Below are 27,227 nucleotides of genomic sequence, written 5' to 3'. Positions count from 1 at the left end.
TAGATCCATTCTTGAGAAGTTGTACTTGAGCTTTGAGGGCCTGCAGATATTAAACTTCTCTCATGTACGAAATGTGGCCATATTCCAGGGAGCTGTGTATTTGTAGACAGTGGAGCAAAGTGGTGTCCTCTCCTAACCTGACTAAACCTGCCGAGCTTCCACCTTCCTTGCTTGCTTCTAACTTCACCTACTTCCAGTCTGGTGGTGTTTTATTCCTTAAAAAAGACTGACTGCTATACAGATGTTGTATTAAAGGGTACCAGTAAATACACGTGGGGCAAAATACTGCACCAATTTTTGCTTGTATCAGACTGTATGCAGTACAGAATTTCTTTTTTCCCCCTGGAGGAAATTGCTACTTTGTCTCTGCTCTCATTGTGCATCTACAAATCTATGAAGTCAGCTTTTTGTATTTTTGCTTGGGATTTTTCCTTATTTATATTTTGATACATGAACTGTGATTTAATAGCAGAAAGATATCTTCCTTTCTCATGCTGGATTCTTTTTGGTAAACACCCTGTTCCTGATGTGATGCAGATTAATTTTAAATGTCCATCACTAAGTCTAAGTAAAAGAAAAAAAAAAAGGTTTATATCACTGTTAAATAATTAAAACCTTTTATCAGTATAAGCAGAGGCACTTTATGCGTATGCTTTCAAATTTCCTGTAGCCATTAATACTTTTAAATCCTACAAGCTTAATTGCCCACTAGATGAACAAGTTATTTGTAACCAGTTTGAAATGAGTAGAGAAGCAAACTCCAGTGTGTTTAACTTTTGTCTTGCATCATGTTTCTGTAATGTAAATAAGTGATACCAAACTTTGTTAGGGAAAAAAAGAAAGCTGACTTTTATCTCTTGGCCTTCATGTAGCAGATTTTAGTCATCATACCTTTCTTTCTTTGCCAGAGCTCCCTAGCATAGTTTTGGCAGCACTGAATGGTGATGTTATGTGCTGCTGTAACCTACACTGCTGTAGTTCCTCATGCCTCCAAATGGGGAGGAGAGAGGTACCAATTCCTAAACTTTCTTCAGTTCTTTTAATGTTTATGCCAAGTACCTCCAGCACAGAGAGTGATACAAAATCCTTGTTACTGGGGGAGAGGTAAGGGAACAGAGAAAGCCATCTTTGTGGCTTGACATCAGTTTCATAACTGGAAGGTCTGTTCCCCAGGCTTAACGCCTGAATAGAAGTGCTTTGCATTCTAATAAATACTATTCTAAGGTTGAATGTGCAGTGTGAGAGGAAGAGCTACAAGAAATGTTGTTTGCCTTGGAAACCTTGAGAAAATACATTTTAAACTTAGGAGATGTGTGGAAAAAGAGAAGGCATCTGATCAGAAACATTGTTTACAGTTTTAGTTTGCACTACAGCAAGCTGGGTTGCTACCATCCTTTGAATTCACGAATGCAATTAGTTGGCAGTGGGACACTGCAAGTCTCAGACCTTTCAGTGTCACATGATATTGCAGGATCTTGTCATGATTCACAGTTGCACTTACTCTGCGAGTGGTCTGGTGTCGTGGTTTAACCCCAGCCAGCAAGTCAGCTCCACAAAGCTGCTCACTCAGTCCTTCCTGGTGGGATGAGGGAGAAGATTGGAAGGGTAAAAGCGAGAAAACTCGTGAGTTGAGATAAAGGCGGTTTAATAGGTACAGCAAAAGTGGCGCATGTGAGCAAAGCAAAACAAGGGATTCATTCACCACTTGCCATGGGCAGGCAGGTGCTCAGCCATCCCTATGAAAGCAGGGCTCCCTAGCAGTTACTTGGGAAGACAAATGCTGTAATTCCAAACATCTCCCTCTTTCTTCTTCCCCCAAAATAAATACCTCAAACCATATGATGTCACACTCAGTATCCCTCTGGTCAGTTGGGATCAGCTGTCCCATCTCTGTCCCCTCTCAGCTCCTTGTGCACCCCCAGCCTGCTCACTGGTGGGGCAGTATGAGGAGCAGAAAAGACCTGGGCTCTGTGTAAGCACTGCTCAGAGGTAACTGAAACATCCCTGTGTTATCAGCACTGTTTCCAGCACACATCCAAAACACAACCCCATACCAGCTACTGTGAAGAAAATTAACTCCCAGCCAAAACCAGCACTTCAGGTAGGTGTAAAGGGCACTGCTATGATGTCAAAAATTAGCCATCAATTTGAGTGTCATCTTGAATTAGGATCTTACAATGGTGAGCTGTTGTACATACATTTCAACTTGTAAGCTATAAGTCACTGTATATTGCAGTTGTAGTTATATTTTTTCTATAATATCTTTACAATATTTAAGTGTTTTTGAATTATCGGTCTCATGGTCGACTACTTTTTTTTTTTTAAATTGCTGTCCCTCAACTGTATGTTGATTATACTTAATTGTAAATTATTTACATAACTATTAAGTCAAACTTTCAAAGCAGGAATTATTCTGATAATGCCCTACTTAGGTACAGAGTGTGGACTTAATACTTACTTTCTTTTGATTTTTCTTTTTCGTGGAAGTTGTTTGGACAAGGAAGAAATGGTCACAGGTCTCTTATTTATTGTGAAGTATTTCCAAATGTCTAATGTTGTAAATCAATTAATGTAATCTCTATCAGATAGTTTAAAGAGATGTATTAAAGGGGAAGAAAATAAAATTAGTATTTTAATCAGTCTATTTGCTGTACACACTACATATCCTTATTAGTTATGAAGTTAAAAGTACTATCAAGGTAAGATAAGCACTGGAAGTAACTTCAATTGAGTTAACAAAGGGAATAGAATGAAAATCATTTAAAACTGGTTCACACCAGCAATTCTTTGTGCACTATTAACTGCTAAGATCTAGTCACAAAACATTATTCTGAGGAGAAAAGGTTTAGTGAACCCTAGAAATTGGATTTGATTTATGCCAGAAAATCTGCCTTTTCACTGCTTGAGATTTCTATGGAAGGAAGCCACAGTCTTTTACCAAATGGTTTCTAAGGTAACATCTTATAGCAGAGCATCTGAAACCAATTTGGTTGTTAATGAGAAATAGTTCTCACGGCGGTGGGAAAGTGTGGAGTGAAAGAAAAGGCTTCAAGATTTGGCAGTCTGTCTGTAAAGGCATTTGAATAAATGCGTACTGCTGCTTTGCTTATGAAATTTCTATGTGGATTACACATTCATAATTGCTTTTCAAATGTATAGGTCACTTTCCAGAGTTTTCCTTCCCTATAAATTTGAGAAGTTCTGCATGATAAAAATATTTGTGTACAAAAGCTGAATAATTTAAATAGCTGGCACTTTCCAGTGGAAATCGCTTTACTCCTACAGGAAAAATATTTGCATTTTTTGGGTGATAGTGTGTTTTTGCTGGCAGAAACACATTAGTGAATTGGTGCCATAATGGAGCCATCGCATGCCACTGATGATAGATGCTGCTTACAGACTTTCTGGGCTGCTTGTGGGATACATTCTGAGAAGCTGCTTTTATACATCCTTTTCTAGAGTTCTGACCAGATAAATGCTAGGTCAGTGATCAGAGATGTATGATCATTTTACAGCAGATGACATGAAAATCATTTACAGTCAGAGCCTCTGTGGGATGGAGGGAATAGAGTGCTTCTGTCAATAATGGCTCATTGCCATTTCTTCCTTCCTCTCAGGAAGAGAGAAAACTGGCAATTCTGGCACCCCTTTCCCTGGATACATAATAAACATGTAATCGCTCTCTCCTACCCTGTTGCATTGTGGCAAGGCTGTATTTCTGCATTCTCTTCCTTGGTGCCTGTGCAGAGTTGCCTGAGTAGAATTGCAGAGTTTAAAATCATGCTTGCCTCCTTCTCTTCCTCATGTTATTGAGTTCTATGAGCTTATTCTGAGTAACATAGGAGAAAAACAGTCCCAGAGTGACTCCCTTGCACTAAGCAATGGATCGTATTTAGAAAAAAGAATCATATTTAGAGTGAAAAAAAAAAAAGAAAAATTACTAAAGTAAAACGTGCATATGAAATAATATCCATAATTCAGATAGCTTTTACAGAAGTAAGAGAGAAACTTCATGGTAATCTCTAGACTTTATATAGGCCAGGTCTATTAACAGTGGTTTTTAGCATAGTGATATTATTATTTAGGAACATGAAAATACTACATCCATACAGTACAACTGTAATGCCATAAAATGTGTTTAAATGCAATGGAGAACTCTATCAGCCATTCTTTGGTGAAGCATAGAATCATAGAATAATATGGTTTGGAAGGGACCTTCAAAGGTCATCTAGTCCAATGCACAATAGCAGTATGTTTGTAAAGTATGGAAGTACAGTTGTCCTGACTGTCCTTTGTGGTTGGCAGAAGCAAATTCATGCCCATACTTCAACTATTCTAGCTTGTGTTTCACTGTGTTTGTACACAACCATCTCTGTCAGCACCTGTTTATTGGAGTTACAGCACTGCATTTGGCATTTCTGTTTTGTAGCCTCACAAAATGCAATTATTTCTGCAACTTTTATACAGTTTTGATGACCTTAAATGACTGAGTTTTAGATAAACCTGTGTGCTTCTTTAGTTCTGGCCAAAGCATTATCTCTATAATACAAGTCTGCTCAGTGCCTTTCTGTATCATTGCCGTTGTCCTACCAGTTCTTCTGGAAGCCCATAATCTCTATAGGTTCCATTCCTGCAAGGACAGCTGCTCCATTCTGTATACATTAGAGGCCGCTCGTGGACTCTGAGTAAAATGGCCAAGTTGTTTTGTAAGAGTGATTGTGATTAAATTTGGATCCCATAACTTGAAATACTCTGTAGTCACCTTATGAAAATTGTAGAGTATAATAGCTTCATAAGGTGCTTGGCTTTGATTTCACCTGCTGCAGAGGAAAGCTGTACACTCTACAAAAGGAGAGGATGCTATGAATACTTTGTAATGTGACACTAAATGTGATTTTAAGAGTAACTGACCCCGTTAGGTAAAAACTATGCCAAAATCTAGCAGTAAGAACATTTGGGTTCTAGTGCTGTGGTTCTAAAAAGTTCATGTGATGTTATCTGGTTGTCTGAGAGCAGCTCTAGGGATGCTGTTGGGGAATATAATGGAAAGAAAGGCTCCAGGAGACAAGTTCATGGAGATGATCTTTTTAATAATTTCATGGTTGGCTTGAACACAACTGTGATTTGTTATTTGTTTTTATTATTTTAATAAAAATACTGAATATATCAAAGTATTTAACTGCTGCTGCTAAAGTGGGAACTTTTCTTGCCTCATCCCTTGCCCAAAATTTAGTGTTTTTTCCCCTCTGGGGAGTTATTCAGGTTCTAAAACTATTCACCTTTTTGGCCATGTAACAATCTGAATCAGCTTGGCAGAGGATCATATGAATACAAAAGCAGGTGAAGGAGGAGAAGGTAAGACAGTAAGTGGGCAAGGATAGCAAGTAAGGATTGTCTGTCCTTGAGCCATTCCGTAGAAGGGGCATGTGGTTTTGTGAATGGATTAGCAATAAACCTTGAAATGTGTTACCTGTTCATTTGCTTTATGTGTAGGCAACATTTTATGTTTTATCATCAAATTTACTTATAAGTGAAATAAAACTCTTTGACACCAAAAACTTTAATGTATTCATTAGATGCATTACGTGGCTGTAATGTTGAAATAATAGAAGTAAAACTAATAGAACAAGGTATTTTGAGCCTCTTATGGCATGCAATACCATATATACACAATGAGTATGTAAACATTAATAAAAGGATGTTTGAGCTTTTGCTTTTGAGAGTTCTTTACTTGAGCAATTACTTGGATATAAAATCAGCAAAGGAATGGGCATTTCTGTAGGTGTTTTGTTTGTCAGCTGTTTTAATTTAGTACTTGAGTACTCATGTCAGAAGAGCATTAATTTCTGATATGATCTCTAAGTATCCTGGCTGCAGTTTCTTAAACAGGAACTCTTCTAATCTAACTGATTCCATAGATTTCAAGTAGCCAAAGTTCTTCATGTCAAATAATATTTTTATATATTCGGATAAATAATACTTTCACATTTCACAAAGATCAGAAAGGCACACTCCTCCACAAAGGGAGGGAGAAAGCAGGGAGAGAAAGTAGGTCCTGATTCTCTTTTGAAAAACTGCTGGTGCTTTGGATCTCTGTAGTTCTGCAGCTTCCGTGAAGGAGAACAGAAAGTTTAATGAGGCTGAGGGTCAGCTGAGATAGTGCATAAGGGAGGGTAGTGTTTTGGTTTGTTAGTTGTTTTGTATTTTTCTGGGAGAGGATTGAGGGGGGGATATTGTTGATTTTGTCATTTGGGGGAAGGTGCATAGCTGATTGGTGTGGGGATTTTGGTTTTTCGGGGTGTTTGGCGAGTTGTGTTTTGTTTGGTGTGTGGGTGTTGGATTTTTTTTTTGTTTGTTCTTTCCTGTAGCAACCACATTGTGAACAGGATTCTGCCTTCCTAATAATCTTTGGAATGTTTTATGGATTGCCAGAGCATGTTTCTCATCCCAGTTTTGATAGAAGTGTTCTTTAGAATATCACGAAAGTGATGAGTAATCATGACAAAAACAACAACGTAACTAATTAAGCCTAGTTTTCAATAGATTTGTGTCCTTTGACCTGTCCATGTTTCCAGTGCAGTATCCTTGTCTCTCCCAGCCACTGCTTGTCACAAAATCTGTAGGAATGTAATTATCTCAGACATCTTCAGATCTGTCCAATTTGGGTTAGTTCAGTCAGAGAGAACAGTGCTATTTCCCTAGGAAAACAAGTTAAAATGCTAGCTAAAAAATAGAGAGCTTTTCCCAGCTTATTTGTATTTGATGTCATTTATTAAAAGTAATTCCTATTTTTAATCAGAGAATTCATATTAAGGCAATATTTTTAGAAACAGTAAGGAGATGGAACGGGTGCCAGTTCATATTAGTTTCAAATGTGAGATTGGATTTTGCTTTTAAATATACAGCAACAGTATGAATTACATCTCTCAGAACAAAGAGCAATCCCAAACGTGTGAGAATGTTAATGTGTTCAAATAATGTTAAGTCTGGATTTAAAACATCACAAAATAGAAATATCAGTCATTCCACCTTCTTTTGTGAACCTTCTGCATCTATGAATCGTAAACATATTTAATCACATGAGTAAACACAAGAAAACTGTGATTTCTAAAGTCTATAAGCTGTTATGCTAGTAGCATAATTAACTTAGAAACCTGTTGTTCATTATTAAGTTGGCTTGCAGAGGGGCAATAATAAATAAATAAGTTTTCTTTTTAATTACTATATAGTGCATCAGGACTGTTGTAGTTCGTTTTTAGGCACAGAAATTGAGATAATTCCCTCCAGACTGATCTTGATCTCTTTATTTCCCATGAAACAAGTGTGTATGCCATAACTGAATGGGGAACAATAACAAAATTATTCTGAATTTTCCTTCTTTCCCACTCTCTCCCTTTTACTTAAAAGGGTTAAAATAAAAAAAACTTGGTTGTCCTAAATGTTCTTACTGAAATCCATTATGCATGAAAAGAGTCTGAGTCCATTTGCAAGACCTCTAAATGAACTCCATTCATTCTGTGCTTAGAAATGTCCATTCAGCCAGAAACAGACACAATAGTTACAACATCATTTATTTGGCACCAATACCAGCTTATTAAAAGTGAAGGGATTTTTATTAAAAAGTGTAGTAATTTTTCTGTGGTGGTTATATAATTCTTTAATAAAATTCCTTTAGGATCTGAATAATGTACTAATTGCATATATATTCTTTACCCATAGTTGCAAATGTCATAGGATTGCATTTATCTAAAATTCTAAAACATGCATTAAGATTTTGAAATAGCTATTTTGAATGTGTAAAGTGATCTAGCTCTACTTACTTTGATGTAAAACAAGTTATAGGGACATTTATTTCTAGATAACTCAGAAATTAAGTCAATTATTATTCATAATTAGTGACTATGGAGGAAAAAAAGTTCTAAAGTTTTGTATTTTAAACCATTAAAACTTTCTTTACATTTGGAAGGTAAAATACTTATGATATGCATGTCAAAATTGTAGGAATATAGTAGTATAATTCTGTCATTTTAAAATCCATGAAGATAAGTCAAGAATTCAAGACTCCACATTTTGTAGGTCACAAACATGAAGTGGAGATTGTCCCATTGTGATCAGTAGAGTGTACTGATCTGCAGTTGTATGTGTGTCACATCAGACCATAAGAGATCTTACTTTAGATGACTTGGAGTGCTGAACTAGATTACAGAGGTATCATTGGCTTTCCTTCCAAGATGAGAAATGAACAAAAATGATCAGCGTTCAGGAGAGCCTGGCTTGCCTTACACGCAAGTAGGACTTTTGTAATTTCTCCTTGTTCTTGCACGTGTTGTTAGGACGTGTGTGAGCAAGTCACAGACTGCCGTGGGCGTTCTCTCTCCAGTTCAGGCTGGGAGGTTCTAAGGATGAGCCTGAGGTAACTGTGTGTGTGTTTTCATTTGCTTCCTTTCTCTGGCAACCTGGGTGGCCATAGACACATGTGAAATTCATAACATGCAGCTAGTGTTTGATGTAGAAATAAACCTTATGTTTGGAGGGAAAGTGGAGCAGCAGATACAAATTTCACTTTACATTCTTTTTCTTTGACCTGGAGTCCTTTATGTAGATTCAGCAGTGGCTGAAGACCATGTTGCTGTCGATTGTCATAACTGTATGAGGCCCTCCTGAAGTCAGTGACGCAGCCATCTGCGTGCTGGCTGTTGTTGATAGCGCTAAAGCCTTGAAGTACTAAGCACCATTTCAGAAGGTGGCTTTGGGAGCTGACTGGGACTGACTGAGCATTTCCTCCAACAAACTGTAGAAAATACTGTTTGTGGGAAGTGTGTGAGTGAGGGTGAATGGGTGAGGGGCTCATGGCAGGAAAAACAACTAACAGGAAAGGGTAAGTAGAAACATCATCCTTCTTGCTCTCAACCAGTTCTTTATCTGACGGTCCTCCTGCTGGTTGCTTTTCCTGCTGAGTCTCCTCCTCCTTCCGTCCCCCTGACATGCAAAATACACATCCAGTGAATACCTACACAATGCGAGTTACAGTACTTTGTTACTGAAACCCCTGTATGCCCATTCTGTAGCTCTTGTGTAGGATTCCATTGTTTTGGTTACTGCTGAGCTTGACATTATGGGAATTGCACCTGCGGTATGGCCTGGTCTGGAGTTGTACAATACAGTAATAACTTGAAGCTACCAGGAGTTCAGCAGAGTAAAGATTTCAGAATATGCTTTCTGCAAAGTAAATAGCTTTTGAAGTTATATTTTATTTCTTATTGGTAATATTTTTGTCTGTAAATGCTGTGCTCCTATATGAAAATGAAGTGCCATATACTAATTTTCCATAAAATATGTGTTTTCTCTTTGATGGTCTTCAGCCTGATTTCTGAAATCACTTCTTTACAGTTAAATGCTGATGATATTTGATTTTGCTGGACTTATTTCTGATCAGTGTCAGCATTCTAGCACTTCATGGTTTTTCCCAGTCTAGAAAAAAGAAGCTTCTGTGTCAACATACAAAAAAAGGAAAACAAAAATTAAAAAGAATAAAATACGTCCCTCACAATTCATGGCTGACAATTCACTTCTGATTTTGTTTGTTTAGGTACTTCTCATCAAGGTGGCTATTCCCATGATGCTGTGGTCCATGCATTACAAAAATGTGGCATTCGTCATATTGACACAGCAAAAAGATATGGCTGTGAATCCCTCCTCCAAAAGGCCATTAAAGAGAGTGATGTGAAGCGAGAAGACCTCTGGATAACTACCAAACTATGGCATAGTGATTATGGCTATGAAAACACCAAAAAAGCCTGCTTGGAGTCATGTGAACGACTTGGAGTCGAATATCTTGGTATGTATCTTTATATATAGCTAATTTATTGTGCATTCCATGTGAGTATTTGCAAAGATGAATGAATTCCTGAAAAAAAAGATGTAGAACAGATAGATCACAGAAACCAAATTCTGCCTTTATTTATACACTTGCAGATTTCTCGTTCTGTTTGTTCTCTGGGAAGTTCACATGCGTATAACTGAGAGCACAGAATTTTTCTTCGTTGTGAATGTTTTAAAACAGATCAAAGTAGAGTTCCTTGTTAAGTTGATTTGAGGAACTATCACGAGTTGTATGTATTTTACTAAAAACACATGAAACAAGGCTTCATAAACGTTGGAATAATTCATTGGTAACAGGGTGACAAAAAACCGCCTAATTTCTTCTGCGGTCTTTTAAATCTCAAGGAATGGGGGTCCTTTCTAAAACTCGTTCTGTAGGTCTAGTAACTCTTAAAAATTCTGAATAATTACCTTTGGTTTGGTCTGGCTGATGCAATATACCTTGTAGAAAATGTCAGAAGTAGCTACGAAACTTTAGAAGACAAAATTTAACTAACACTGAATTAGACTTATGCACTTTCAGACTTGCTCTGATCATAAACTTCTGATAGGAAAAGATGTGATATTGTTACACCTTTATTAGACAGGCAAAGAGCTGCAATAACAATGCCAATTAATTATTTGCAACAGGTCATAGTAGAGGAGGTACCTGATAAAAATAAACATGGTATTTTTTTAAATGCTTTTGCTTCTTCTGCCCTAGCTGGAACAATGAAAATAAAGAAAATGTAGAGGAAGATGGATTTAAAATAATTATCTAAAATAATGACACTAGTGGTGATAGTGTTTATGTTGATAATCAAACAATAGTTGACTTAACCGTCAGACATTATCTGTCAGTGTCCTGACAAACCTCAATTTGCTTCTCTTTCTTCTCTCTGTCTCCCTGTTACCAATAAATAAACTCTAATGAGGCAGTGAACTAATGGTGTATATTATTAATGGCAGCTGTGTGATGTATTCACTGGCGTTTTTGCTTAGGTGCTTTGTAAGATGAAGGCAAAAAAACCCCAAACCATTATCTGTTAAAGACTGAGATATTTGTATGCATATCTTTGGCTCCATTCTTTCTGGAAATGTGTCCCTTAACTTCCTGCCCAGGTACAGAATAATGCAAAATGAATGAAAATCTCTTTGTCTGTCCCATGCAAATACAGGTCACTGCAAGTAGACTTTCGTAAGCAAAGTTTCAAACCCTTTCTTCTCTAAATTAAGAAATAACGTGTTTTCTCCTCTCTGCTTTTTGTGCTTCCTATAACACTGGTGCTGAATGTTGATGAGAGGAAAACTTGGCTCACTTCCAGGAAACCATTTTCAGTGATTCCTTTTAGTATTGTACTTTGGTTTTATTTTCTCAGGTAGTATACTGATAAAGTAGGTGCTCACACAATTTACATATTCACTCAGTTTACGTGTTGCTGCTAAGCAGAAATACATGAAACATGGGAAAAAATACCTGCAAGCCAGAAATGCACAAATACTGTCACTATGCAGGTGAATCCCTGGATTGGCATAAACAGAAAGAACTTCAGTTTGTCAGATATATTCAGCTCTGAGGCTACTTTTGCTCATATTAGTAAGACAAATTAAGGACTATTACAACTGTCTGTGCAATTTGCTTCCAGACTAGATTTTCCCTTTTATTGTTTTTGGTTTTTTTTTTTTTTTTTTAAATACACTTACCCATTTTCCCTCCTTCCTCACCTTTTTTCCACTGATGTGGAGATGTCCAAAACATGCATACAACTCTTCCTGAAACATCACTTGGTCTGACATAGTGACCTAAATCAGTGCTGGCTTCCGCTTGCTTTAGCTTGATGAGCTCTAAGTTGTGATGGCTTAGGAGATACTTCACATGCAATTCACTGACCTGTCTGTGAGGATGATGAGTGCCGCAAGAAGGATGGGATGGCAAGTGGAGTAATGGTTTTGGCTGCTTGAGCTTAGTCTCTGTTGAATTAGCTCCACAGACCATTTTTGTTAAACACAGTAGGATCTGCACTCGTGTGAAAGAGTTAAAGCTGAGTTCTGTATTTAGTGCTATATATGCTGGTGAAGTAGGCCTGTAGAAGAGGTACAATATGTGGTCTGTTTCATGGGGCTCAGAGAAAGCATCATGCTTTAGGGAGTCCCCTCCTGTCTGAAAATATGCAGCTGGAAGGTTCTATTGGAAGGATTTTCAAGTAAAAAGTGGCAATATCTTGAAATATGAACTTTTCAAATGTTTCAAAAATGCATAGAGTAAGAATTTTTTGTTGGAAATCGAGGCTTATCACAAGTCTAGCAAAAGTAACTGCAATGCAGAAGTTTGGGAATATGGTTATAAGCTTGTAGAACTAAGCTTAGATATCCTAGCTCTGTTTTCCTTCATATCTGCATTTTGTATCCCTTTTTTGCTGGCCAGCCTACACCATAGAGAGGACATGAAACCCATGACGAGAAAAGATCTGGTAATAACAGGCCAATTTGTGTCCAAGCTTATTTAGGAAAGTAAATTCTTCAGTTGCAAGCATGTGTTAAAGCTGGCAGTTTTTCTGTGAAATAGGAATGTGAAATAAAGTTACATGAAATGTACCTAAATCAGAATTTCCTGGTTTCATTATATGATATTAAACAAATGTGTGGGTTCATAGCATTTCCATAAAGATACGTGGTTCATATAGAAAAACTGAAAAATCCTAAATAATCTCTCTGTGAAGTTAGACCTTTATGTTGGAAGGAACTTAGTCATGCAGAAGACTGCAAGAAGAAAAAGCTATAGGAGCCCTGGCAACTAAATGTGTAGCTGAGCTCTTTGTACTAAGGAGGGTCCTATTAATTTTCTTGAGGATCCTTATGGGCTATACAGTCTGTCCATGCAGACTGACTAGGAGACTTGGGAAGTAATCTAACAGAAATTGATACATCTGTGTATATAGATGGCAGCTGTTGAAACAAACTGTTGAAAGCAGTTGCAGCTTTTTGAGAGAAGAAATGTTCCATGTAAAATGCTGTTATGAAGCCTTTTCGATAAATGCTTTTTGGGCAACTGGTATTAAGATAGCAGTGTTCCAGAATTTTTATTCTCCATGAGAAGCTGGGAATTTGTATTATTTGTGGGCAGTGGTTGTAACAGATATTCTGCTGCTTGCATTTTCTAAATGTGGTCCTGAACCAGCAGTCACAGAAAACCAATATGAAATGGCAGCAAATCTTGCAGGTTTGGCAGTAGCAGAATACATTCCTTTGGATTTGGATCAAACCTCCAAAGTAACTTCTTCTCGAATGTGATTTGTGGGTTACTGAAGTCATGAACAATTTTATTTTCCTTTTGACTGCTTCAAGTCTGTCACATTCAGGGAAATCTAACCTATCACAAATTCCCACCTGCAGTTGGACAAATGTTCTATCAGCATATTCAGTGTCACAAATTAATCACATGAATTATGATAATACACCCAGTTCAAATTGTATGTTAATTCAGAACGCTTTGGAGGTTGCTTCACATTGATTCTCATTCCAACACAGTAAAAAACATTTTAAAAAAAGAGATTAAGCGGTAGAGAAAAATACATCATGTACGTACTAAGTGTAGTGGCAGTTGAGAAAAGCAGGGAAAATATAATCATTCATTAAGATAACTATGCAAATCATTGAAAAATATACTTTTGCTTTTAGGTTTGATACGGACCAGGGCTTGTTCTTCAAAGATATATTTGTTTTAGTGTATTTTGACTTTTTTTTTTTTTAATATTGTATTAGGAATTTGAATAGAATTGCAAACTTTTATTCCCATGACAACATGCTGTTGGCTTTTAAATGTGTAAAATGTCCCTGTACTTTAAATCTAACACAACTGTGGTGATTGTAGGTGCTGCAACCACTGAGAAGCAATAAGCCACTCTGTTTTAAATGTCTGTGGGAACACAGTTCATGTGTTAATGTTAGTTTTCCTGTAGCACTGCATTTTGACGCTTGAACTTCAGGCCTCACTGCTGTACCACTGCAGCTTGATGGTCTGTAAAGGTTGCCTTAAAAAGCTGGTAAATACAAAGTTTGATTGTGAATGTTCGGGCTTTTCTTTCCTTCTTTGTCAAGTGCATCCTGATACTGCGCGTCCTTGGGGGTTTTTTGTTCTAAGACTATTTAAAACAAAAATATGGTTGTAAGACATATCAAAGTATTGATTGATCTATCCCACGCTACAAGGCACAACCCCATTCTTCTCAACAGATACAAATGTGCTCTGTTTGTAAATCCTCCAGTGGTAAAATTGCATGTCACTTGATTACTAGAACCTTAAGCTATTTTGATAAATAATTTAAAACTAATTTCTTGCCTCCAAAATGAAAATGAGCGTGTGTGTTCTTGTAACCCACAGGAGGGGAAATATTTCAAGCAAGAGATTGTATGGGCGTAAGTGTGAATGTGTTCACAAAGAGGAAATCATAGACCTTGGTTTGTGAGGTGCTCGTTGTCTTTATTGGCCTACAGGCATTGTGGCAACAAGTTTTCTAACAGATGTAGTAGAAGTGAGCAGGCTCTAACTTAAAATGAACTCTGCTTCTTTTATCTAAATAGAGTGGCATCTCCATTGCTCGTTGTGGAGTATCTTACAGTCATCTTGAGTTACTGGAACGACCTTGACCAAAATAGAATGAGAAACCAGAATGTTTTTGTACAAGAAAAGATATTTACAATGTGTTAGCCAAAATGCCAGAGCGTGTGAAAGATTAAGTAGACCGATCGTAAGATAACTTTGAGCATGTGGACAGCTGCCATAAGCCAATTAAACCAGAAAGTTAAATGCATGTACAACAGATACTAACTATAAATGTAAGTGCCGTGCCAAAATAAAGGGTCTCTTGTTTCACCTGCACTGAGAGTCCATGCCTTCAGTCCCTCAGCTCATTGCAAGGTATGTTGGATTCCCTCTGCTTCTCGCTGTGCTGGGGTGGTTTGTGCATGACTGGCAGAAAAACCATTCTGCTGCTTGCCTCTGATATATGGTACCTTTGCCCCACAGCTTCCGTGAGCACTTCTTGCAGTCAGGAGGACTGCACTTTGTGATCCACTAGATGCTTTCTAGCCCTAAATGCATATATTTCTGACTCTGAGGTAATTTTGTTTCAACAAAAATCTGTAATTAAAATAAACATAATAGGATGATATGGGCATCATATACCTGATAATATCCCCTTTCTAAAATAAAGGACCAACAGGCAATCATGTTTACATTGAAGAAATCTCAGACACTAATACAGGGAAGGGTGATGTACTGCTTTTTTTAAATATCCAAGGCCAGAGATCTTTCAGTCATCAAATATGTTAGAAGTCATTCTTCTAAGAGTGCTTCCAGTTCTTGGGCTGAGTACAAAGCGTCTTTGTACGTGGAAATCCATGATGTAGCTATTCCTGTGAACATTCGCAAACTGTGATATCTGACTGAATATTTAGGCTTTTGGTAAAGTAGCTTTTGGTAAAATTCTGCTAAAGTTACTCATTATTTTTTGTTGACGCCATAGGACCTGTTTCTGCATAGTTAAGCAGCTTTTCTCACTTAAGTGTCACAGGAACTGGTATTTATTCCAATACTATGGATTGGTTATTTATTCTTAATAAATACAACTTTTTTCAGAGCGATTAGAGAAATATTATTCAGAGATCAGTGACAAGACTGCTTTTTTTTATATACTTTTTTCAAAATTGGGAGTAGATTTTATGCATATAAGGCCAAAGAATGAGCAACTTTCTCTTTAAATGTGACATAAATCCAAATGCTGCAAATCATTATATATGAGTGATATTTGCTTGTCTGAGCAATTATGTTTAAAAGTCTAACGGGTTATTGGTATCAGAAAGTGCAAATTTAGCTGATGATTTTTGTGATACACCCAAAATATTTTTTTTTCCTCACTACATCTGTTACATATCTTACCGTACAAAATTCTGTACTGTTCTAATTAGATTCTTAGTCTAAGCAAAATACTCTCTTGAACAGTGTTGCAGTGATGCACACAAATGGGAACCGGTGTATTCTAGTAAATTTCACATCACCTTTTCCTCTTAAATTCAGGTTGAATTTGTATTTATGGAGTTGGAAAGCTAATATACCAGCACTGTGCTATAGTAATCATTAGTGCAGTTCTTAAATGTACATAAATATAAATAAAAAAATTCTGGCAAAGATCTGTGTTTTCACAAAGAGGAGCTGTGAATGAATGGTGTGATGCATTCAAAGAACAAAAAAGGAGCATTATAAAGCACAGAGACAATGATGCACATCTCAGTCATGCATTTATTTCCTTTTCCTGTTTTGTGTCTGACTAAGGTATGCGGAAAAGACCCACACCTCTTTGACTGGGATGCCTGCAGTTACCTGTTTAATCTGCAGTTAGAATTCAAGTAGAAATGTAGTTGTTTTCAAAGTATCTCCTACGTTTCTCCTTCAGAATGTCTAGCAGTGTCTACAAACTTATAAAGGAGTTATAGATCCTATCATTTTTGAAAGTTAGGTAGTCTGATTTGGAACTCTAGTCCAATACATGTAAATTTCTCATTTTTAACTTCTGTTGGAAATTCTTCCTTTTTCAGTAGAAGAGTAGTCTTTTCTTCCATGGAGACAACACCAAAAAATGGTGTCCTGAGATAGCCAGTTTCAATAGCTCCTTGGGTAATTTCATCAGCAGTAAATGTTAATTGTGTTTGAAATTGTGCAAACATTCCATAAAATGTAGTGAAGCATCATTTGTTCCCTTAAAATAATAATTTTTTAAAAAATCACAAATGCTGCCACAAAATTTTAGAAAAAAAAAAAACCTACATGAAATAATGTGGAGTAATTTCCAACAGAAATTAATAAATGGAAGTATTCTTTAGAAAGGTAAAAAAACCCAGACCCACTGCAGAAGTTTTATAAAATATCTGTAGAACCACTAGACATATTTATCTTCCATAAACTCTAAGACTCGTAGCACTTGAGCAGTAGTCCAGCCTTCATTCCAGTGACCTTGATTTTGATGGAGCTTGGTATATGTTGAGGGTTTATTAGGTGCATATGTGCCCATGAAATTCTGGTTACAGTGACGTAAACCTGTGGCACATATGCAACTTCTGCTACCTTTAGTTGTCAATGAAATGTTGTAGACTTTATTTATTAAAACTAAATAGATGTGTACTGTAAAGGTCACAGGGTAGTAATTGTAGCTGTTTCAATGATAATATGTTAGGGGCCATTATGGAGAGAAAATGCTGTTTCACGTGGTTTGGTACATATATATATATTTTGGGGACACCTTAATGAGTAGTCTGGTTCTGCTTCTTTTGTAGATCTCTATTTAATACACTGGCCTGACGCACATGTTCCTGGTAAAAGCAATCGAGAGGTCCGCGCTGAAACCTGGGGAGCGATGGAGGAGCTCTATGAGAAAGGTGATATAATCATGAAAACCTACATTGGCAGGAAGATTTATAGTGCATTATGGGATTTGGGGAATTCATAGGCAGAGATGTTCAAAAACTTAATTTGAACTGGATGCTCATATTTCAGTGGGATTTGTGTGTGTGAGTTATGTGAATCTCTTTGGAAACTGCAGCATTAGCATTTTGGTAAGTTAAATAAGAGAGCTTTGTGTTGCTTGCAAGAATATATTGCCAAATTCTTCTTGGGAGATTAATGATGGTGTGCATACTTTCTTGAGGAAATCTACAAATTACGTTGAAATGTGTATGCCATTATAGAACATCTTTGTAGTAACCTCCTCTGTTCTAAGTATACATCATGCTAAGTTTTACTTTCTTTAGATTATTTTTAATTGTATGATGCCATTTTCTAATTTTTGAATTTTAAATTTTAAAGTACCATAATATATTGTAGATCCATTTGTGTTTTAGAAAAGGTCAACAAAACGGAATGGCTAGATGAGGAACAAACACTCAACTGCAGAATCTTTGGTACTAACTTTTGAAAAAAATATCAAAGAAGGGAGCTATTCTCTCAAGTTCTGGTAACTCAGTTTGATTTTCGGTGCACTGCCAAGTATTATTAGGAATAGTGTTATAAGAAACCATCCTGTCGTGCAGTTCTTGGGCAATGTGAACCACTGTATTTATTTTTCCTGCAATTGTATTTCTTCAACAGTTTTGTCAGTTTGCCTGTTGCTACCTTCAGTCTTTTTCTGAATATGAGTATTCTATAGACTCGTGATTTATTTAGCTGAGCATAAGTTTTCCAGCTCTGGTTGTCTAAATTACTTGAGTTAGATCATCTGCAGGGGAAGGAAAAATTATTAGTCTGGTTGAATCAAGTGCCTTAGAACATTAACCTCCCCAGTTTTGCTTTAGGAGATACAGACTCTGGATGTCCTGACCATAACTGTGTGTTACTGAAATGACATGCAAATGTTAACCACTCTGGACAAAGAAATGCAATGATATCTGAGGAAAATGTTAAATAATTTGTTTGCATGGTTAACCACTAGACTTTCCACTGAAGATTAAACACTTGCTGCATATCTTTACTGCATGCATTTGACTTTCTATGTGTTATGTGAGCAACATGTTAGCCTTGGTATGAACTGAATATAGGATTTAGTCAAAATCCTTACTCAAGGCGGGGGGGAATCTTCATTTATGGAGGGAAAAAATTATAAGTTCTATACTAAACAGGTGAGTTCTTTGTCTTCTCTGAACTTGACATTGGTTGAGGTAGCTGCTGACTTCTGTTTGCAATCCTTTCTTTTTTTTTTAAGGAATGTTTATTCTGGAAAAAAACCAACAAAACGAAACAGTAGAAATTAAAAGCTTCACGTTTCAGGATTGACCATTTAAATGAGTAGTATGCTTCGGCAGTCAATTCACAAGGGAAATACTGAAATTATTCAACTTTCTAGTGGTTTTAGCAATTAGCTGTGTCCCACTGGAGAGTATTTGAAAGTACAGGGACAATAAACACTGTTCTCTGTAGGGAAAAAAAAAAAGGTTTGTATTATGGGACTGATAATGCACATCTGTCTGTAAGAGACTTATGAGATGGTTGCAAGATCTTAGTATTGACCTAAGTCTTTGGTCTGGCTGAAGTTAACAAGATTTTCTTTATTCACTTCTCTGTATTCACAGTTCGTTTGAGTGCAAATATTATCATTCTTTCAACTTCAATGAAAATCCAGGTTAATATTTATTCTGCAAAATCCCGCTTACCTGAGGCAAGCAACATTTTTAAAATAATGTGAATTATTAATAGTAGTTTTAACTGTTATTACTGATTACCCTAAGAGGAGGGTAAATAAGCTGTTATGACCCAAGACTGTAAAACTCTTGAAAGCAGATTTTTTAAAGATTATGTTAAGTTTTAGATTGGTCACAATGGTCACAAGTTGATGCAAGAAAAATCCCAACTGCATCTACATTCAGAGCTTTGAGAGATTTTTTTTTAGGTCACATCTACAAAGACAGTTTCAACCAGCACTTAGCAGCTGAGACATGGATGAGGCTTCAGTAGCACAATTTGCAGGGCTTCTGGCCTGAAGTATCTTCTCAACCAGTTAACGGAGGAGACACCAGAGGTTCTGGGTCTGTGCCCCTGTCCAAGTCAGCATGCACTGGAATTTGCATACATTTAGGCCCAACCTTGCTTCCAGAGGGAATTGTGCCATCTCTTATGGTAGCTCAGGAATCAGAATTCTGCACCTGGTCTCAGTAGTCAGCCCAAGTGATCACTAGGTTTTTGTTACAGGAAAGCTCCCGAGGAACTGCAGCAATTTCCACTGTCGGTCACTGCAGCAATTTCCACTGTCGGTCACTGCAGCTTCTTTACATTGAGAATTAGGAACAAATGAATGGGGGAGGATAATTATTATTTTCTTTACTGTTTTCAGGATTGTAGTGTGTACCTTACAGTATGGGCTAAAAGCACTACCTGCACTAAAAACTCCCATTTAAACATGCTGGATGTCTTCTGATAGACCAAGCTGGTAACTATTCAGAGTGGGAAAGACCTTAGTGTTAAACTGATTCGTACTTACAGAAGGCAACCTTACAGTATCAAGAAGTAGTTTCTTTCAATGCTGTTATGCCTGATAATGTAGCTTTTTGTTTTGTTCTGTGATTTGTTAATCTGCTCCAGTTTGATTGGAGCTCTTTCACAGGAACCGGGTGTCTCCTTTGCTGGGTGTGCATCTGTCTTAAGGTTGGTGACGGAGTAAAGAAGTCTCTTTCTGTACTGCAGTGCTGAGAGGCAGAGAATTCTAGACATGTGTCTTTGTTCAACAGCCTGCATACAAGTTTTCCTTTAAAGAGTTATGAGATAAACAGTGCTGAGGGAAAAGAGAGAAAATTCTTAGTGTTGGTCAGTGAGACATTTGTGTATAATAACTGGTTCTTTCTGTTGTAACAGCTGAAATCAGCTAGGATTCTTGTAATATCAAGGCTATGGTTTGAAGTTTTGTGGTCTCATACATTGTGATTTTGTGGAATTATCCTCTCCAATACCTCAGGACAGGGGCCAGACTGCCTACAGAACCCATTCCAAGATACATACATTGAGTCAAATATTCCCTTGACAGCTGCAACATTCTTGTAGAGGCATTTGTCAGCTGGCAGATGAAAGCAATGTGGCAAACGGGTTTGACATCATGGATAGTCATTATATGTGCTCACTGGTACTTGGTCTGTTCCTAGCAAAATGACCCTTTCCATACGCAGTGTCTTTAATGACATTGTGGCTACTCCAGCATCTCAGCAAGCTTTTCATACACACATGCACATGATTGCTTGTCCTTCCATCTAAAATGCTGGGAAGAATGAAGGCCTGCAGCCAGCTTTTGCTTGAAGCTGGCAAGAGTAGTAATGTGGCGGTTGTTCTGGATTGAGATCCCACTGGGACTCAGTGCCATTTCACTGAGAGTTAAATTCTTTACTTATCTTTTTAGTGTAAGCAATGCAGCATATGCTTACATAAAGTATTTGTACTTGCATCAGAGATTCCTTAATGTGTTAACATATGATGAGGCTAAAGATAGATAAATGCTCTTCAAAATAAATACAATTATTCTGTTAATATATTAGTTTAATAGTCTTCGCGTATGATTTGAAGAGACTACCATAAAGTAACAGAAATAGTTTATCCCAGTAATTGAAATGGTGTCACTGTGTTCTTAGAAAAAGTTATGTTTTGCTGAATTCCAAGTGAGAGAAGAACCTAATCAACCTTAACAATATTCTTGTCCTTTTTATCTTTGTGCATAGACCACTTCAATCATCATATTTTCTTCCTCCATTTTCTGTCAGTTCTTAAGAGTGAGGGTTCAGTAAACCGAATATAGTTTTTGTGCACTGGGCACAAATTTCTTGTACATCCTTTCCTAAATGACACGTTCTGCTTTTATTCTACTGAAAGTTACTTTAAATCTATGCTTATATTGTCAAATGTTGAATAGTTCACAAACATTTGTTACAGCTCCACAAAATGTTTGTCTCAACTTTTTTTTTTGGCAGAAGTCCTTTGTGAATGCATGTAAGTTGCACTAAAGTTTTGATAAGTAAAAGCAAGTAACTAATTTTTCTAGTAACACATCTTTTTCACATTTTCTATAGTATTCTCTCTGTACAGATGCATGGGCTTGTTATTATCAGAGGCACAGTTCAGAGATGTGTTTTCATGGGTGAAGGTGGTTGCAGTTGGTGAGGATGTTGGTTGCACCACACCCTGTTGATCAGATAAGAAAGCAATTAAAGACGTATGCAAAAAGAAAAAAAAAGATACTACACATATTTATGTTAAAGATCATAAAGAAGTGTTCATAATGTGCAGTATCTTATTTAAGAATAAGAAATTGCTATAGAATGTCATTTTGGTGCAAGTATAAATGTGGGAACAAATCCAAACTTGCATGACTATCCTCATTTGTTATATTTTACTCTTTTTTTCTTAAGTTTTAAGTATTTCATGGGTAATTCTAAGTGGAAGAATAAGCCCTCAGACTTCTTTGTTTCATGATTTATTGCAGTGTATGGCTTGTGCTTTTTTTACTAGCAAGTGAATCCTTTTTGTCAAAGTTTTGATCAATCTTTTCCCTTAGCTTACTTTAAGCAAATGTACACATTTGTGTACCCACACAGAAGTACCTCGTGGTCCCAGTGCGAACACAAGAGCTCTTGGGAAGAAGGGAATGCTGAAATACATTTCAAAGTAAAGGCCTTGTCAAAAATAACTTTTTATCTCAATAAAAAATGTACATGGTTTGGGGAAAAGGCACAATTTTTCAGTTTTACATATGTTGGATTTAAGCCCTAGATTCCTACCTATTGTCCATCAGTATTGCTTTATTGACATCAGTCAGGTTGTTCCCACTCATATCAGGGGGATAAGGATTCCCAGCTGCTACAGAAATCTAAAAGGTATCACAGTTCAGGAGACTCTGCCATTATGGTGACAGGGAGGATAAACTATTTAGCATTTGACTATGTAGTCTCTGTAATACTTTCCAAGTGCTAGTTTGAAGGGTACATTTTCTAATAGCCTTTAAGTACTTAGCTGAGTTGCTGATAATTTTGATGGCATTTTCACAACGTAGCATGTGATGGCAATATTGACGTAAGGTATAGTGGGATTGAGTCTGTGTACCATGTTGCTTTTGGAGTTTTGATTGCCCGACTGTGAGCAGCTGCAGAATGTTCCAGATATAAAAATGTATTTTCAGCTTTTTTCAAACCTGTATCACAGTATGATTCTACATGTTTAAAACTGGTGTAAGAGAAGGGAAAAATCTGTAAGAGTACAAGGGAATTTCAGTTTTGAAAACAACCAAACAGCCTTTTTGATGGAATATTTTTAATCTGATCTGGTTTGTAACATCAATTCAAGAAAAAAATATGACAATGTAACTAAGATATTTTTGCATTGAAGTAGTGAGAGTGAGCAGCCAGGGTCAGAGACAGAATTCATTAGGCTAGTATCCTGTTTCCCCAAAAATAAGATAGGGTCTTATATTAATTTTTGCTCCAAAACTTATTACTTTTTTACATGTATAGCTGCCTGGACACTATTTAAATGGACTGTTTTATGAACTGTAACTAGGCCTTATTTTTTGAGTAGGGCTTATATTTTGAGCATCCTCAAAAATCCTGAAAAATCATTGTACGGCTTATTTTCAGTGAAACAGGGTATTGCTGCATTAGGCTGTCTAATTAGCCACCTAGCAGTTGTGTAAACTGAATGTTTATAATGAGTTTTCACAGAAGCTGACAATTTGACTTCTACTCATGCCTCCTCTCCTCTTGTCCTCACAGTTTGTCATGGTTCACAGGTGATTTGTAGCAGGAGTAATAAATCATGGCATTGTAGAAGCAGGAAAGTAATTTTTAAGGCACATAAGCAATTATACTGTGGTAATGAATAGGATAAAAATAAATCCTTTGGGGGAGGAAGCATGATTTTGTTTTGTTTTCAATTTTGCCACAGTCTTCTGTGTGTCTTAGACAGAACACTTAGCCTTTCGGTGGCTGTGTTGTAGTCTGTGAAATGTGAACAAGCGTTATTGCATAGATTCAGAAGTTAATTCCTTATTGGTTCTGTCTAAGAGCCATCTGCTTTATTTATCAAGGCTCTGGCTTGCAATCTGCATGCGGGGCACACTCAGCCTACAGCTTTGATTTAGCGAGCTGTGCTGAAATCAAATCTTGTATGGTTTCTGCGAGTAATGCCATTTACCCACAGAGAAGTTCTTAGCGTGCATATCGCAGAGAATGTGGACCTTTTCAACCTGTGTAACCTTCTTTAATAAAGATACAGTTACTGCAGTTGACCTCTCGTGAAAAGTGGATCCATTTGTGTTTATTTTCTGTGGCCTGAATAGAAGATATAACAGAATGGGCACTGTTCACAGGACGTGGGAATTCTCCCTTGCTCTGACTCATGGAGAACAGCAGGGAGGGGGAGGAAAATGGGCTCCACAAATCCAGTATCCAGTTCTGTAATTTAAAAACCCATTTTTGAACTGAACTTTGTACATTTGATATTCCAGAGAGTATTTAAAAGTTTGATAAAAGTCCACAGTAGTGCTAGAGAAAGATAAGGCTCGCTATTGTACTAAAACAATATTGTGGTGCCAAGACAGTATATTTACACTTTTTTGTTGCAAGACTAACAGTGCCCATGAAACTTTGTATAATTTGGTATTTTACTAAGTAGAAGGAAAAAAACCAATAATTTTCTAGATTGCCATAAAAATGTTTTAGGCTTAACACACAACTATATTGCAAACCAGTCCATTAGCATGATGGATTGCTTCACAACAACCAGGAGTAGTAGAGTGTGGTAGAGGCCAAGTTTTTTGTTTGTTTGTTTTTGTGGAATAGAAAGGTACTGAGATTTTTCCCATTGTGATCAACCATTATTTTGCCAATATGTTTTCTAATGTGTCTTGCAGAGTTTCATGCTAGTTTCTCAAAGCTGGATGCAAATTTACATTCCACCATTGTGGTCGCTCAATTTTTAGCATGCATAAAAGAAGCATCATTGCCAAGTTTTCCTTCAAGCCTGTGAAGTCAGGGTCGCAAGGAACAGGACAAAGCGTCAGTAAGCTTTGGGAGCTAAAGGGGAATTGCAGACTCTTTGTTTATTGCACCCAGCACTTTCTCAAAATCTGCTTCGTAGGGGCAAAACCACCCATTTCCTTGAGCAGATAAGGAGGATGCTTTCTCTCCCCGAGTCAAAGCTCTGTAACTTTGTAAATACGGCAGTACAAACGTATATTTTAGAAGTGTGCTTTCTAGAGGGATTGCAGGTAGCTCACTGCAACTTTTACCTTGGAGTGCCTGAGCTTCAGGACTGGTTAAATTGGTTAAGGTAAAAAGAAGTAAAGACTTTAAAACCACCTGCTGTCACAACAGCTAAGACATGAATTGTGCTTGAATTTTATGAAATGGGATTTTAAAGCACACTAAACAGATATTAAATTGAAAATAAACGTCGGGGTTTTTCTCCCTTTTTTTTCAAGAGCATTCTGGTGGCTTTGAGACTCATGGCACAAACTTTGGGGAACCTACCTCTGTCAGAGCTCCGGGAGAGAGGAAATATAAAGAAATGTGCCCCCCCCACACCCCGTTGTTTCAAGGCAATGAGTCAGGACCCTTTTCTGCAAGTTTCTCAATGTGTATTTTTTTTTTTTTTATTTCTGCCACTGATGCGATCATTTCATGGATCTTATTTGATATACATAGCCACAAGTGTTGGTCTGTTGGATAAGGCCCAGGAGTTAACCAGACCATCGTTTTCTTAACCATCATTTTCTAATTCTTCATTCTTAGGAATTAATCCAGCAGATGTAAATGTGGAAGTAATTCTGTATAATCTCCTGCTTTAAGGCAGTCTTTCCCAGATTTGGAAAATGGAGAGCAACTGTGTTAATATTCCATCAAGCAGATGGTCACAATTCTCTAGAGTAGAATTCATCGATTGTTCGTTGAAATTTAAACTCTCTATTTTTCAGGAAATTCCAGTGTCTTGAATTCATGTTTCCACCATGCATTGAAATAAGGTTTTTAATACAGTCAGACTGTACAATTGTTTTCATATTTATTGTATTTTATATTGTAATTTAATACAAAAGTCAAAACACTTAAACTTTCGTGTGTTAGATTGTAACTAAAAACAAAACAATGGGATCAAAACAAAGTCTTCTAACTTTACCAAAACTAAATATGTGGATTTAATGAAAATATTTTAATTGTATTCCCTTGAAAAAAAAGCTTTAAGAAAATGCTGGTTCCACAAAAACATTGAAATTCTAATTATTGTTTCTCTGTTGCCTGGGAAAATGTTTACTTTCTTGGCAATTTTGAATTTAGTTTTCTATGTGCAACAGCACGCTAAACACAGGAATGCTATAATGCTGATTTTAGCGGGAGCAACTCAGCTCACTCTTAAGACAAAACATAACTGACCTGAAATTTCTTGATGAGAAATCTAACTAAAAACTTCGTATCAGTGAACGCAATGAGACTATGGAACAGACTTCAAAGTCTATGACAAGTATTCTAGAAGCAAAACATCTTGGAGTACACTGGAGGGGGAAAAAATGGAAACTTTCTGTGGAAATTGGCAAGTTTCATAAGCCCTTTCATCTTTCATATCTGTGATTGAGTTTTATTTCGGCCTGAAATAAAAGCTTTATTCTTCAAGAGCAATAACAGCATGGTTTTTGTTTTCGACTATAATATTTTGGTTCACCATTGTGTTAAAACTGCAAGTGTTTTTCTAACTTCTTTGGCATAATGATTGATTAGTGTTGACACTTCAGGGTTGTTTGTCAGTAGAAGTCAAATGCTCGGGTTTTGCTCCTTCTGGCAGATTACCTACCAATTATGCAAACAGCTGTAGTGCAGGTTATAACCTAATTATGTTATACATCTTCAACAGTGATAAATTCTGTAAGGGGAAGCTGTCAAGCATTTTAGTTCCTCATGTATTTTTTTCCTCCTTTTTGTATTTTACAAAAGAAACCACATTAAAAAGTGGTAGCATGTGTGCAGGTTTTGCTGCTGTGCAGGTTATCTGCTTGCACTGCTACTATAAGTGAAAGCACCATAGCAGTCAAGTTGCCTATATTTATATGGTTGGTGGCTTTTCTAATGCAAACCTTTTTTTTTTTTTAGGGCTTTAGCAATCTGCTTAAAATAATTAGCAAAACCTGTAACTTCACTTGCATATTTTCATAGGAAACTACAAAAATGTAATATGTTTTTTTCCAGATAAATCTAACCTGCAAATTCAAGATACTTTGTAATTTTATAGCTCATATTTTTATATTCCAATTTATAGTCTACTTGTGAGTTATTTTTTTAATACATAAAACATTCTAGGAATAACTACTTGGTTAGTACATTTTTCTCCAACACATTAATTATAGCTTTCACTTCAAGTGAAATTCTTCCTTTTAATGTATTCACATTTCTCAGTTGTATTTAATAAGTGTTTTTTATATGTCTATATTCCAGCTTCAAATCAAGACAGGTCCATATAGTTCCCTGCTGACCTCAATCAAGTGGCGATTCTCACTGTGGAATGATGAAAATTTCAGTCCAGAAATCATAAATCATTCTTTTGGCATCAAATGGCTGAAATGGCCCAGTTACTTCTTTTTTTCTGAAAACCTAACAGTATAACTTTTGGCTTAATTTTTTTTTTTTTTTGCTGTAGATATTTGTCTGCATGTATATAAAAAAGAACGCTCAGCATGTGGAGGCCACCGCTGGCCTGACCATGGTTGGTTTCCCTGTGAACTGTGTTTAGCAGGGAACAAGGACCAAACTATCAGAGATGATTCAGGGCTGAGGTGTGGTGACAGGCCAGGGTTGGGAGTTGTGCT

At 36.8% G+C, this 27,227-nt stretch overlaps 1 protein-coding gene across 3 annotated transcripts in view; it reads left to right on the top strand.

Annotated features, from left to right (window-relative positions):
- Positions 1-27,227, top strand: part of LOC136103687 (glyoxal reductase-like) — a 50,596-nt gene that overhangs the window by 7,335 nt on the left and 16,034 nt on the right. For all 3 annotated transcript variants that reach the window (XM_065842021.2, XM_065842022.2, XM_071810360.1), the window contains exons 2-3: positions 9,590-9,838; positions 17,191-17,292. In XM_065842021.2, the coding sequence (XP_065698093.2) occupies positions 9,590-9,838; positions 17,191-17,292 (351 nt within the window). The remainder of the gene's footprint in view (positions 1-9,589; positions 9,839-17,190; positions 17,293-27,227) is intronic.

This window comes from Patagioenas fasciata, chromosome 6, assembly GCF_037038585.1.
Source record: "Patagioenas fasciata isolate bPatFas1 chromosome 6, bPatFas1.hap1, whole genome shotgun sequence".
NCBI lineage: Eukaryota > Metazoa > Chordata > Aves > Columbiformes > Columbidae > Patagioenas > Patagioenas fasciata.
This window is presented reverse-complemented; position numbering and strand designations above follow the sequence as displayed.